Source organism: Mixophyes fleayi, chromosome 1 (assembly GCF_038048845.1).
Source record: "Mixophyes fleayi isolate aMixFle1 chromosome 1, aMixFle1.hap1, whole genome shotgun sequence".
Classification (NCBI taxonomy): Eukaryota; Metazoa; Chordata; class Amphibia; order Anura; family Limnodynastidae; genus Mixophyes; species Mixophyes fleayi.
The window spans coordinates 40,767,841-40,782,399 of NC_134402.1; the positions used below are offsets into that span (position 1 = coordinate 40,767,841).

At 41.3% G+C, this 14,559-nt stretch overlaps 1 protein-coding gene across 2 annotated transcripts in view; it reads right to left on the minus strand.

Moving 5' to 3' along the window:
- NSG1 (neuronal vesicle trafficking associated 1) overlaps positions 1-14,559 on the minus strand; it is a 47,681-nt gene that overhangs the window by 15,033 nt on the left and 18,089 nt on the right. For both annotated transcript variants that reach the window (XM_075194654.1, XM_075194655.1), the window contains exon 4: positions 7,836-7,946. In XM_075194654.1, the coding sequence (XP_075050755.1) occupies positions 7,836-7,946 (111 nt within the window). The remainder of the gene's footprint in view (positions 1-7,835; positions 7,947-14,559) is intronic.

Below are 14,559 nucleotides of genomic sequence, written 5' to 3' on the forward strand. Positions count from 1 at the left end.
TATGTTCTGACTTCAATCAGAAAGTTCAGCTCCCACTGACTCCTTTACAACTCAAGATATTGCCAACCACTTAGCAGGCTGGACTGATGTAATAAGAAATGGCATTTCCTTGCATCAGTGCTCAGGCCCTCCACCTCACTCTCCAACTACACCTCGATCCCTGTTTCACCTTTCACCGCTGTAACAGATGAGGAATTTACATTCTGGCTATCGCCTGTTCCCTCAGAAGTCCACTCCTCTTCCCCACTAGCAGAATATTTAACCCATCTATTTTCCTCACTGATACATTTCCTTAGTAGCTAAAGCATGCACTACTATACCCTATATTAAACACTTTCTTGATCCACCTGCCTTGTAAGCTACAGCCCATCTCAATACTCAAACAGTTCTTTCTGAAATGCGGTTGCCACGGGTAGCTCATGGATCTACACTAAGCTCCTTACTGTTCTGATTCTACATGTCTTCCTTTAATCAACTGATAAAGACCTATGGCTTCTGATACCATGTCTTCACTGCTGATACTCAAATGTATCTACCTAATCCTCACTTTATTGATGTTACTGAATGCCTCATCCCTTCATAAAACTCACTAAAAACAGAATTGGTATAATGTTTCCGCCACCTAATGCTTTTGATGGAGAACTCAAGAAGGATTCCGTCATCCTATCCTCATCCCAGGCTCACTATGAAAGTGTAATCTTCAACTCTCCTTCACTCCTCATATCAGTGACCAAAGCTTGCTGGTTTTTTTTACCTTTGCAACACTTCTACCATACGCTTTGTCCTTACCATAGTACACCTCTTATCTGACCCGCACCTTCACAGACAGTCACTACTTTATTAAGAATGCTGCTGCCAGACTCATCTCACATGCTCTCTGTTACGTCTCCCGAGAGACGCCTATTAGTCAGTGTTGAAACTGGCATTCCCAGGGCGTGGAGTCTAACGGACCTCCCACTCTTCACCAAGAACCGCCGCAAGGTGGGATGGATTTGGCTGCCCGAGGACTGCAGGTCGCGACCCCTGGGTTGGCCCCCTGACGTAATAGATGGAGAACAGGAGGTGAAAGATTCAGCGGACAGGCCCAGAGGTGGAAGGGCTGGATGGGACTGTTAGCACTTTTGCTTCATTGCTACTATTTCAGCTAACGGGTCAGCGAGGTTCCGGTTCGGACACGCTGAGGCAGCCACAGATGGGAGAGTCACCGGATGGAATCTCGAAAGCACCGCAGAAAGCACCTATGAGCAAGCCGCAGAGAGGGCTAGGAAAGCCGAATTGGTACACAGGTTCAGCCGGGTCAGATACACCAAGGAGCAGACAATAGAATGATCAAAGTGGTTAGCTGGGTCGGATACGCCAAGGAGCAAAAACAGTAGGGTAGTCAGCAAAGCAGCGGTCATGCACAGGGGAAAAAGCAATTGCAGCACAGGTACACGGAGGGAAACCAGACATTGAGGAGTAACTCGTTGCTCTGACACAGCTAGTGTGTCAGAGCGAGGAGAAATGGGAGGGGAGTTTCAAATTCCCCGCCTCCAGATCACATGATCGCAGCCGTCTCCGGCCGGAAGCACGGAGCAGCGGCTGCGATCGAGGTAAGTTTCTGACACACTTATGCCCCTCCTGCCATTAACAATAAAATTAAAAAATATATATCCTACAGAGCCATCCATAATTGTTCTCTTCCTATTCCAACATGTGTAATCTTTTTCTTCTATTCTGAAATTGTCCACTAACCTCCTCTCCCAAACCTTAGCTTTCTGTCTCCTACATCCTTGGTTCCCAACCTGTTGTACATGTACCTGGAAGGCTACCTCAGACAGAGGCAGAGTTGCCCCTGTTAGTGTATACAGCAGCGGGGTGAGGAGTGGCCCGTTGCCACCGTACACAATTTAATCAGTAGTTGCAGTATTACCTGCAACCCACAGTCCTCTAAGAGCATGTGAAGTGAAGCCCACTTCGTACCACACGCATGCTCCGAAAGGCAGTGAGGGGCTGCAGGTGGATGGACCGCATTGCGCGCCTCACCAAAAACATTGCTATGGGGCCCAGTGACAGAGTGCTGCACCCCTGACTCAAAGCTTTCATGTCTGTTTAAATATAAGTCAATAAAATGTATTATTTAATAATAAGTGTTATTAAGCTGTGGAATTCCTTACTACATGGGGATAGTGATGGCAAATTCACTAACTGAATTTTCAAACGAATTGCCTGCCTTCCTTACATGTAATAGTATGTGTACTTTATGGGTATAAATGCGACAGGGAATTTGTCAGATTTTAATATTTTTGGGTTCAGGAAGGAAATTTTTCCCTCTGAGGTTAAACTGATAACTGTCAAATAGAGGTTTTGTTTTACCTTCCTCTGCATCAATACAGTTAAAGTTTATGAAAGGTTGACTTTGACTGACCTGTCTTACTAACTTTGTAACTTGGGCAGCAACTACTACGGGGTCCGGCAGGTGAGGGGCTCCTATGTACAATTAGCTGCCACCCAGCTCATTCTCCCCTCTGTGGTGTCTGTCGGAAGCTTAATGAGCTACCTACTTTGTAATTGTAGACTCCTCCCACCAGGAAGTTAAATGCAGATTGGACACCAAACATTCTAGTTACTCCCTGGTGTGGCTGGATCCCTGATACTCTGCTTCACAGGATATTCCCATTGGCCGAAGGCCCATATATCCACCTTTTATGCTGTCGAATCTAAATCAGATTGTTCACCTGTAAGTGTCAGTTTATCAGTTATGAGCTCATCAGCCGGGAGAATAAAAGACACTGCAAGTTCTGCGTGTGCAATTAGCTCTCTAATTTATTAGTTACAGGCTCGTGTCTTTATAGTACAAAATCACGTATTACAGAAAACTACACCCCAAAAGGTTTTAACCACTCATGTTTCTTTACTTAGATCTTGCGATATATATTTAAACATTTTCATAGAATACTCCCTAAACAGGGGGTGTTGGTTTTATCTTACACCTGCTATATCCAAGGTCATAAGTATGGTTCTAGAAAATAATGAATTGCTCCTACAAACTAGCTGTATCTAATTGTTTTTAAGCTATAAGAGAATAAAATGACTATAAGGCAACAAGATGGCGTCAGCTTAGCAAAATCATATTTCTCAGTACCTTGATTTACCAACTTAGGAAGTGACATTTTCACCTCTCTGGCACTCTTCAACTTTCTCCCTCTCTGTTCTGCTTCTCAATATAGTTACTTCACTCTCAAGGGCCACACTGCATGGCACCGACTAGGGAGAGAACTTGAGCTGGGAACGTCCGTTATACTTAACAGGACTAACAAAGAACTACCTTGGCACAGAAGAGCGGACCCCATTAAACAGAGAGAGCAAGAAAGATAAAATAGAAATATTCTTTCAGTATTCTAAAAACAACAAAAATGTAATATATATAATTTAATCCTAATATATTTTATATCACAAGAAAAATATAGTCTATGTAAACACTGTGTTCTATAAATAACCATTATCTTATACTCACTTTTATATTTTGCTTAATATTTAGCAGACGCCTTCAGATAGTTCATACAGTCAATGAGCATGAAGGCAGACCAGTCAATTAAAGGACACACAACAAAGCTAGGATTCAAACCAAATAAATGCAGAGGAATTTCGATGGCCATAGTTTGTGCAGGTATAATCATTTGGGGTCATACATGTTGAATTGGTGAGTCAACGTAGTCTAAAACGGCTTATAAAGTCAAACAGTGGTACAAGTGGAAAAAAAAGAACATACAGAAGGCTGTATTGGAAGAGATCTCCAGATAGAAACATTTTTCCTGATCCTACCTCCCCTCAAGTAGGTTGTGTTGACTTGTCCAATCACTTTAAAACTGACAACTGATCCACTGACATACGACGTCTCCTGGCTGTGAGCCTGGTAGACCATGACAAAGCATATTTGGGTGGGACTGAGCGTCTCCTGCGCTGTGTAGGGACTATGCATGGAGCAAATGCTAATTTATTACTTGGGGAGAAGGTTCTAGCTGGAGTTTGCTTCTAATTAGTGCTTAGTCACAACCTTTAACAATACCAGTGTATAATAGCCAGAAACACATGCTGCTATTCATTAAGAGAAGAAAAAGAATATCTCCCTGAATGCACAATAGACTTCAAGGAAACACCATCACATCCTCATCAATGCTATTGAAAGAACCTGACATACCTGTGCACAGGGATCCCAACCATAAAATCTTACTGACAATTTTTCTTATGGCCAAACTCTAAAATGTAACAAAAATAAAAAATAGTACACTTCTAGAGGAAAAGGGGGTCTGTGAAAAACAGGTGGCATATTGGTGCGGTGAAGTTAAATTTAGTACCATCATCTCTAAGCAACATGATTTATGGATCTTAACTGCACAAATCATTTGAGGAAATTCAGTTAATGTGTTTCTGACTATCATTAGCGTGAAGTCCGTCTTTTTCCAGGCATTACCCTGAAGCTGCTGTTTATATCCAATTTGTGATTTTCTAGTGTATGGTGGAGTTACATGACACAGAAGACATTGATGAAGCATAACTCTAACATATTTCCACAATTTCCCCTTCAAGTTTCTTTTTAGTGCATTATGAACATGTTTTGCTTGTTAGATCCATTCTTACCCAAGCACTGAAAAACGCACTAAAAATGGAGCATGTTCTATTTTTAATGGATCACATAATTTTTTGTAATTGATGTCTTAAAGGGATCAATACGGTAAACTCTGTTTACAATGTCTATTGTTTGCTTCCACTCCATTCATAAAACACCTTAAATACAAAGCCTAGCTACCAAACATCCTTGATTTCCAGGGGCAGATCCACATTTTTATAATTTTGCCTGAAAAATTTTGATTATTTGTCCAATACCATTTCTCTAGTTCAACCTACTAAATGCAGTGCCATTTTTTAAAAATATATTTTGTCTACATTACCAGGCAAATAATTACAAAATACGGTAAAAGGGAACACAATTGTTAATTTTTATTTATAGGGCGCCACTAGGTATCCGTAGCGCCGTACAGGGACAAACAAAATTACAATACAAAGGTGAGACAGCACGATACAGTAAACAAAACGCACATTAACTCAGTGAGCTCAGAGCACAGCTAGAGGGGCGGGAGAGGGGAAAGTCCCGCATACAGCGGAGCCCAAGAGGGCACCGATGGCAGGGAAAACCCCCAGAGTGGAGAGGAGGGAGCAAGAGGGAACGGGGAGAAAAAGGTCCTAGAAGAGGAGGGCAAGGTAGCTGGAGAGCAGAGTTAAAAGTGGTGAAAACAGGAGAAGCGATGACCCTGACCAAAGGAGCGTACAATCTAAGGGGTGGGGTAGACAGACAGAGAGACACGAGGGAGGGAGAGGAGGATAAGGGAAGGGGGGAGTGAAGGGGAAGAGGCAGAAGATCTGGTAGGGAGTTAAGTGGGAGACTGGAAGGCTTTAAGAAAAAGGTGGGTTTTTAGAGCCCGTTTGAAACTGGACAGATTAGGTTAGGTTCTGATAGAGGGAGGGAGCTTGTTCCAGTGGAGGGGGGCAGCGCGGGCGAAGTCTTGGATATGCGCATGGGAGGAGGTGATCAGGGGAGAAGAGAGGCGACGGTCATTGGCAGATCGGAGAGGACGGGATGGAGCATGAGTAGAGAGGAGGGAGGAGATGTACGGTGCAGTGGAGTTGGCGAGGGCCTTGTATGTAAGAGTGAGGAGCTTGAAGAGGATTCTGTAGGAGAAGGGGAGCCAGTGAAGGGATTGGTAGAGGGGGGAGACAGACGAGGAGCGTCGAGAAAGGAAGATAATTATCCTTTGGGTGCACAAATTTGAAGCTGGGCCACAAAATGAATTTTATATCACAAAATGAATTGTGCAGCACAAAATGAATTTTGTCACAAAAGGGATCATTTGGAAAAGAAAATAATTTTGCAGTTGCTATCAGTTGTGTAAAATGTAATAATAAAGAAATGACAAAGTTACAAGTGCTATTTTGGAAACACAAAATTATTTTGTAACCTAAGAATCTAATGTGTCTACAAAATAAGTCACAACCACAAAACCTCCCAGAAAACTGTTTCCCAGTCGCAGATCGGTGACATACAAAGTCGACATTATTCACTAGTTTCTGACATAAGTCATTAAATAATAATAATTTTTGTACATCCAATTACTTGAGATTTCTATATAATAGGCTTACTATAGAGAATAGCTACAATTTCCCACAAAATAGATTTTATCAATCAATTTAATCAGCCAATTAAAAACGCTCAACTGGTGGGCCATTTAGAAAATTATTCAGAGACTGACTCATACAGTCTCTGAATAATTACATCAATATTTCAACAACTCCTGTCTGCATTGTTGACTTCCCGCATTAACTGGAAGAAACACATGAAGGTGGAGTAAAGAAACGATGAGTTCACAGTGGTCATATTTAGGAATATTCCATAATCGCAATTATGTAATTAAATAATAAATGTAAGCTGCAGATTCTGGTTACAGTTAGAATTGCCAGGCCAACCATTCAAAACATGACATCTAAAGTAGACATTCTGCCTCCCTGCACTGCAACTAGTTCATAAGCATGCTGCAAGCCTGGAGCAGGGGTATTTCATATGTGTCGGAAGGTGTAATTCTTATTTCAGATTTTTTTAAAAGATAAATTATATCATCCTTTATATTAATAATGGGCTTTTATTGCACTGTGAACACCTAATACATATGAAATACATGTGGTGTTCACCTATGTTGCAGTCATGTTTTGCTAATTGCCTACACTGCAGGCCCGGCGCTCCCATTAGGCAAGGTTAGGCAATTGCCTAGGGCGCCGGGACCTGCAGGGCGCCTCGAAATTAAAAAAAAACGGAAATCCACGGGGAGGAGAGGAGGGAAGGGGCTATTGAATCTTACCTGCATGAAGCTGCTCCTCTCTGCTCTGTCTTCTCCCCTCCGCTCACTGACAGTGACAGGCCGTGATGATGTCTGTGAGTGGAGGGGAGAAGACAGAGCAGAGAGAAGCAGCTTCATGCAGGTAAGTTAAAGAAAGACGTGGGGAGGGAAGCACAGCGGCGATTTTTAAAGGGGGGGGGGGGGGGGGGGGTGGCGATTTTCACACTGTGCCTAGGGCGCCAAGGACCCTAGCACCGGCGCTGCTACACTGTAAAAGCTGCACCTGATTTAAATGATTATTGTTTAGTTTTTTTGTTTTTGTATATAAAATAAAAAAATATTTTGTAGCATAAAACATTGTTTTGTAATACAAGTTTGATTTTGTGTCTCAAAATTAATTCAACAAAACAAGAGCATTTCAGAACAGCTAGCATGGTATTTTCTGTTACATAAACCATTTCGAAGTACATAATTTATTCTGTGGGACAATCAAAATTGATTTTGTGGTTAAAAATTGAACCACATAAATCTATTTTGTAGTAGAAAGTCCATTTGTGTAATACAAAAACATCTTGCAGTACACTATATAATTAGTAAAGCAAATTGTGAAGCATCACTAAATTTACTTTAAAACAACAAAATCTGGATGCAGAGTAATTTTTGTGTTACACTATGATTGATTTGTAACTGAGATATTTTTTTGAAGCAGAACAACTAATTAGTTGCAGTTTGTGCTTAATTATGTAGACAAAATGATTGACAAATGGCAGCTTATAGCCTGCTGTGATATGTGCAGAATAACTGTGTAAGATCTATCAAAGCAGGGGCCATTATGATGAGTGGAATTCACTAACTCTTTGGTGTACACTGTTTAGTATTTTCCTTTCATTCTCCTCGGTTCTGCACAAAACGATTTCTGTGGACAAACTATTAGCGATTATCATAAGATGTTTTTATTTGTCTTACCTTTAGCACAAATCCCTCAGGACAGGCGTGATCATACTTGTATACCTTGTAGACTACCAAGAACACAACACACGCCAAAAACGCCAGAGCAAATAGGACGAGAACAGTTACCTGTGAAAAAGGAATAAGGAAAATCGTTGAGACTCCTCTCAATGTATCTTTGAGACACCAATAGGAATAACCCACAACAAAACAAATGAGCAAAACATATCAAGGAATTCTATAAATAATGATATATAGTGTGATTGCATCAAAAAAGTATTAACAATGATATACATTGAAGTGTGAAGTGTAGTGGTCCCCAGACGGCTTTCTTTCTTCTTTTTTTTAATAATAAAATGTTCTGCACAATAACAGAATATTTACAAGATTATGTATGTGCTGCCTAATGTCCCTACGGGAACAGTCAGTGTTTTTCCAAGGTCTTTTCCTGGAAATTCCCTTAGTGCTTAATACTGGCTAATCGCATAGCACTAGCTCTGTGTGCAATTCTCAGAATCTATTTGTAACTGCAGTACCATTGTCCTGCATGCTGGGTGCAATTATCATCATCTTCGGGGTTTAACTGTAATTATAAAACTTGTAACAGGAGAGAGACACTGGTGTGCGTGTGTGTATATACCTATGTATGTGTGTGTGTGTGTGTGTATATACATATATATATATATATATATATATATAAAATACAAGTTAACAGGTGCATGATACTCATGCATACACACGTGTGTTCATGAGGTAAAATTACCTCACGAAAATGAGTTTGAACCCTCAACTCGTAAATTTAGCCTTTACTACCCCTCCCATGGGGGGAAGGGGGGATGAAGGAAGTTAACTGACTTCACTATTCTAATTTTTTTGTCAAATAATGTCAGTATACCAAATTTCAGGTCAATTGGATGAGCCCTTTCTGAGAAAATAGTTTTTTTCACACACAGACTAACACACGCCGCTAGGCTTTTATATTATAGATTGCTGTAATCATTGCAACCAATGAGATTCTTTCATTTTTCCAACATATGGTTGGCTGCTAAGTGCCGTAACAAAGACATCGGTAAGCTATAGCTGGCGAATCTTACTGGCAGCGAGAGGAACAAAAAGCCTATTTTTAAAGCAATAGGGCTTTTTACCCTTTAAAAAATTGACCCATGTGTCTTTAGGATCTATTACATACACACCCCAATTACTGTAAAATATTAGGTTATTATAAGCAAGCGAGGAGCTCCATGAGCACACCATCACAGGCATTATGCATTATATAACATATAAACATGTGTTCATGCAAATATGAATAAAGGATCTGGATACTTCACACTATAAATGAAAAATACATAATTAAAACCAAGGTACATTTTGCTTTCACACAGCTTAATATTAGGTCAAGTGCACCAATGCTCTGCAAAATTGCCATGCATTCATCCAGTCAAACCTTCACTGCTTAGAGGCCGTGGTTGGTCTGGTACTTCTCTTTCCCTCGTGACCGTTTTTGTGGCAAGTATTCACCTAGACCTCTAAGTAACTATTGTTATTGTGTCCTTGTACTCATTAGTCAGGCCCCCATTAAAGGAAGGCTTTTGGCATCTTGTATGGTATGGTTTTGTCTGTTGTTCTTTTGATTGGCTGATTTGAACTGTGGGTATTTATAAAGGGTAGTACACTACATCCAGGGCTAGATTTACTAAACTGCGGGTTTGAAAAAGTGGAGATGTTGCCTATAGCAACCAACCAGATTTTAGTTATTTATTTAGTACATTCTGCAGAAAGAGAATCTGATTGGTTGCTATAGGCAACATCTCCATTTTTTTTTTTCAAGCCTGCAGTTTAGTAAATCTACCCCCTAGTGTTAGAAGTCAAAGTTGTGCAGCATACTGGACACAAAGGGGTAAATGTATGAACCTCCGGATTCTTCAACTCCGGCGAGTTTAGCGTCTTCAGCGCTTAAATTTAAAGCGGCGCTGCCTTGTAAAGGGAAGTTTCCCTTTACAAGGCAGCGCCGCTTTAAATTTAAGCGCTGAAGACGCTGAACTCGCCGGAGTTGAAGAATCCGGAGGTTCATACATTTACCCCCAAGTGTTGTTAGGACAAGGGGCGTTGCAATAGTTTCGGTTGATGTTATAAGTTGGCACTAGAATAGGTGGTACATACTAGTACGGTAGACAGCTCTGTGGGAGGGTTGTTGTGTGTCGCCTTTTTTCCTAGATGTCATTCCTAGGTAGTTTCAAGTGACCATCAGGAGGAGAGTGCCCCCTCCTCTGTTTTCTCTTGGTGGGGCCCTCACCAGTAAATTGGTGAGTAAGATATTCGGGCGGGAGTCTTCCCTGCCACGAATATCTGTAGCCCCAAGCCCAGTCCCAGACCAAAATTGAAGTGTCAGCAATAGGAGTATAGTATAGTTTCTCTACTCCCGCACGCCACCTCTGACACTTCCCCTTCTCCTCCTCACTATATTTCCTCTGAAAAATTTTATTTGTCTTTCCCCCTCCCTAGACGGAAGCGATGCTGGAAGGAATGTTGCTGAAGATGTGGCATGATTTGCGGGTGATCCGATTAAGAATAGGTCAGTTCCGTTACACTTGCCTACATTCTAGACCTCCCCTCTGTGGTGTTATGGAGGGTAGGATCATGATGATTGGCATCATCAGGTCCCGCCTACCTCTACATGACCATGTGAATCATGTCCTTGCACAGCGGAGGTGGGCCCTAATAACCCGTATTGTGTATTCAAAGCCCCGCCCACTTCACAAGAAATAGATGCAGGATCTACAAAGGTACAAACTCCCTGGAGTCAGAGGGGACTCTGACATTGCGTGAGAGTAGGCAAGAATGTTATCTCTAGTTCATACTGAATTGGTGGACTGTAGTTTCATAAATACTGGATCACCCCACAAAATGGCCATTTCATACTATCAATGTGTTATTAAAAGACATTTTGCATAATTTGTCTTAACAGTTTAAAAATCTCCATTTACAAATAATACAACGTTTTGATTAAAAAATAAAAGAGAAGTTCATAAAGGTGAACCTCTGAATGGTACTGTTTTGCATCCGTCAGACTGAACCCTTTCTAAACGGCAAAATCATCATGGATGATGTTGGATATTGGTCAATACCAACATTATTAAGAACACTTGTATTTGACATACTGCCCGAAATGTTTAATCTTACGTCTGACACTGAGCAGTGAAAGGATCAGAAACAGAGATTAAAAAGGGGATGATGGTCTAGTACAAAGAGGACAACTGTACACTGAGACCTACATAACTAGCAGTCACTGGAACCCATAGCACATAGTTGCCTACTCTTCCGGAATGTCCAGAAGACTCTTGAATTCCCGGGAGAGCAGGCAAACCTCCCGGTTACTGGCAATGTCTTTAGTTTAGTGGCAGGGGGCGGGGCTTATGACACAATTTCCGCGTCATCTTGGCCCCGCCACCTGCTGTCATAGGCATAGAAAGCTTTTGACAATTTAGGGGGCGGAGCCACGATGACGAATTTCACCGAGCCCTGCCCCCACATGCCCACCTCCCCCCGATCTCCCACATCTCATCTTGCCAAAATTGGCAAGTATGCCATAGAAGCCAATGTTTTGGGAGGGTATAGCCTGGTAATGCATTTCTACTCACCATTCCAGAGGCCCTTGCTCTCTTCTTTTGGCCAGAGTGGGTCCATTGAAGTGGATAGAAAGGCTTCACCAGGGCCTGCATGGGTTGCCACAGTGATAGATACATCCATGCATATTATGTTTTTATATTTTAAAACAATTTTAAAACAATTTATATTTGAAATATGCTTTGTTTATTTAATAAGGCATTTTTTCATTGATTCCCTGATATGGCAATAACAGAAGAAGGCTTGCTGCAGTATTTATACAGCTGTACAAGTAGGCTTCCCCATACTTGGCACAAATATTCCCATTAATATTGTGGCAGTGAAAAAAATGGCTGCGTCCACTGTTTACAGGTGAAGGGTGCACTTTTAAATGTATGTTTTTATGCTATGAATTATTTTTATGTTCACTTTTATTGACAGAAGCCAGTGAAGGAGAATTTGCTTTCAGCACTAAGCATTCTAACACCAGCTCTGTTTGATTCCAGGATCGGTGCAAACTCCAAATTTAGAAGGTGCAAGATGTTCTATTTACATTGCATATAAAATGAATGGGGATGGGGATATACACATTGATCATTACTGACGGATGCATCGATAGCTGTAAACTTCTGTCATAGATTACACGTCTCTACGCTCTCGTCCCTCCGGCTGCATCCATGGTAACAAGCATACAGGAAGAGACTGCATCTTATTATCTGTGTATGGTGATATTCATGTATAAGTCACCTTAACACAAAATACACTACTGTCAAAGAAGTAATAGTATTTTTACCATAATACCTGAACTGATTTGTTAAGTAATTTATAGATTTTGTGGAACGGACTGAAAGCCACTTTAATCTAGTATAGAAAGGAAAGTTAAGGTATATTATTACACATTTAAGGGAGCCATATTTTTAGCAGAACCAATGTTCAGCCTATTAATTCACTAGGAACGAGGGACAGCACAAATGCCTTCCTGCCTCAGTGACATCACTGGTTCCTAGTGAATTTATAGGCTATTTTATTGAGAATATGGTTTCATCCCACGCAATGGACTCCACTGCGTAAAGGCCAAATGGTAAGCTTTAAAGCAGATGCAAGGAATTAATTCTGTTAACAAAACCTGGTATTACTGAGCCACACTGACAATCCAGATATGTAGTTAATGTTGAATACATCATTTAATTACATTAAATATTTGCCTTTGTTACAAAAACATCCTTCAGGTCTCTTGAAATCAACAACGACAGCAGCAAGCACGATGATTCTCAATTAACAAGGACCCAGGAGGCAACGCCAGACAACACCCCATTTAATTACCATATTTATGAAACACCATCCATTATTCATACTCTCCTCAGTTGGGAGAAGGGATTATAACAATGGATACAGCTGCCGACAGAAGCAGACACAATGGGTCAATGCCTCTTTCTACCGGCATAGTTTTATTTTTGACATCACGGCAGTTGAAGGTTCATATAGAACTACGCAATATCTTAATTTAGAATCATGGGCAACATGAAAGGATTCTGAAGATGAAGCTGGAACTAGACTATCTTGCCAGCTTCAGAGGTAGAACCTCTTACAAAGCCTTAAGTGTGATGCTGTGGTTACCTAGCAGCAGATCATAGCAACTCGGAGAGGCTGAATACATCCCGCAGTGACAAGCATAGGCACATGTTCAAATACATAACACCATTATAATATAATGTTAGTGTCAATATAAGTGATGTTGCATACACCAGCAGAAACTGTATTTAATATGTTTGATTTTTTGATTGCTCCACACAGTCAGGATTCTATGAACTGTGTAATATATGGACATATAGGCACTTATATTTCAGATTGTAGGAAGAGGCCAGGGCACCTGGAGGGAAACCACACAACAATTAGTCTTGTAAATTGATTTGCAATAAATCTCCGGATTAGTCAGGCGAAAGGACCATGACCTCAGCAGGGAGTTTGCCTCTGGTCCTGCTGTTTGAATGGGGTGAGGCACTGCTAGAGAAAGTGCAAGGGTTATGTACTAAAGGGAAGGTCATTGCAAGGTGGTGGTGGTTGTGGGAGGGCGGGCGGATGTAACCTGATGAGAGGCAGGAGGGGAGGAGGTGAGCTGACAGGTCCGGGATGGGTGGAGGGCGGCTAGATACATTGCATGCTCACTCTTCCTCCTTCCATAAAGTTCAATTGGGAATCAACCCCACCCATCCCATGCCACATAGGTTAGCTGAGGCGAGGGGGTAGGGCTCTAGTTAGGAGGGTTTTTAATGACTGCATTACAATGTTATTTATCATGTTAAACTGCTATTTTTTTATGTAAAAGGAAAATCAATTAAAGAAGAAAAGATGGGGGTTGATATATGTGCATATATATATATTTTATGTGAGTTTCAGGGAACCCAGGGATTGGCGAGGAGGCTGTCCGAGGTGTTCTTGGCCCATGGCTTTTGGGTTATTATACCCAGATTTGGTTCTTTCGCAGGGAGTGGGTGATTGGTGAGGAATGAAGGGAACATGGATGTTGCCAAATACACCTAAATTCTTGAGCAACACATGCGGCCCTCTGCTAGACAGCGGAAGATGGGCAGGTGGTTCACCTTCCAGCACGACAATGACTAAACATACCGCCAAGAAAGCAACGCAGTCGCTTAAGGATAGGAAGGTGAACGTCCATCACTGGCCAAGTCAGAGCCCTGAACAAAATCAAGCAGCTAATCTGTGTATGGATTTGAAGACAGCAGGCCAGCACCGCTCACCACAAAATTTGACTGAACCTGAACAATTCTGCAAGGAAGAATGGGCAAATATTCCCCAATCTAGGTGCACAAAGCTGGACGAGATGTATCCAAACAGACTGATGGCTGTAATTACAGCAAAAGGTGGCTCTTCAAAGTATTAAATCGGGGGACTAATCACTTTTCCAACTCTGTTATTAAATTTATTTTTTTGGGTTAGTTGAATTCTGTAAGGCAAAATGTGTTAATAAATCTTTAAAAAGTTTGATTTCATTTATTTCAATTTCCATGGAGTAAAGATAGACATATTATTTCCTAGTAAATTGAAATACAGTGGTTAGCATTGCTGCCTCACTGCACTGGGGCCATGGGTTGGATTCCGACCTGGAATCAATGTGGAA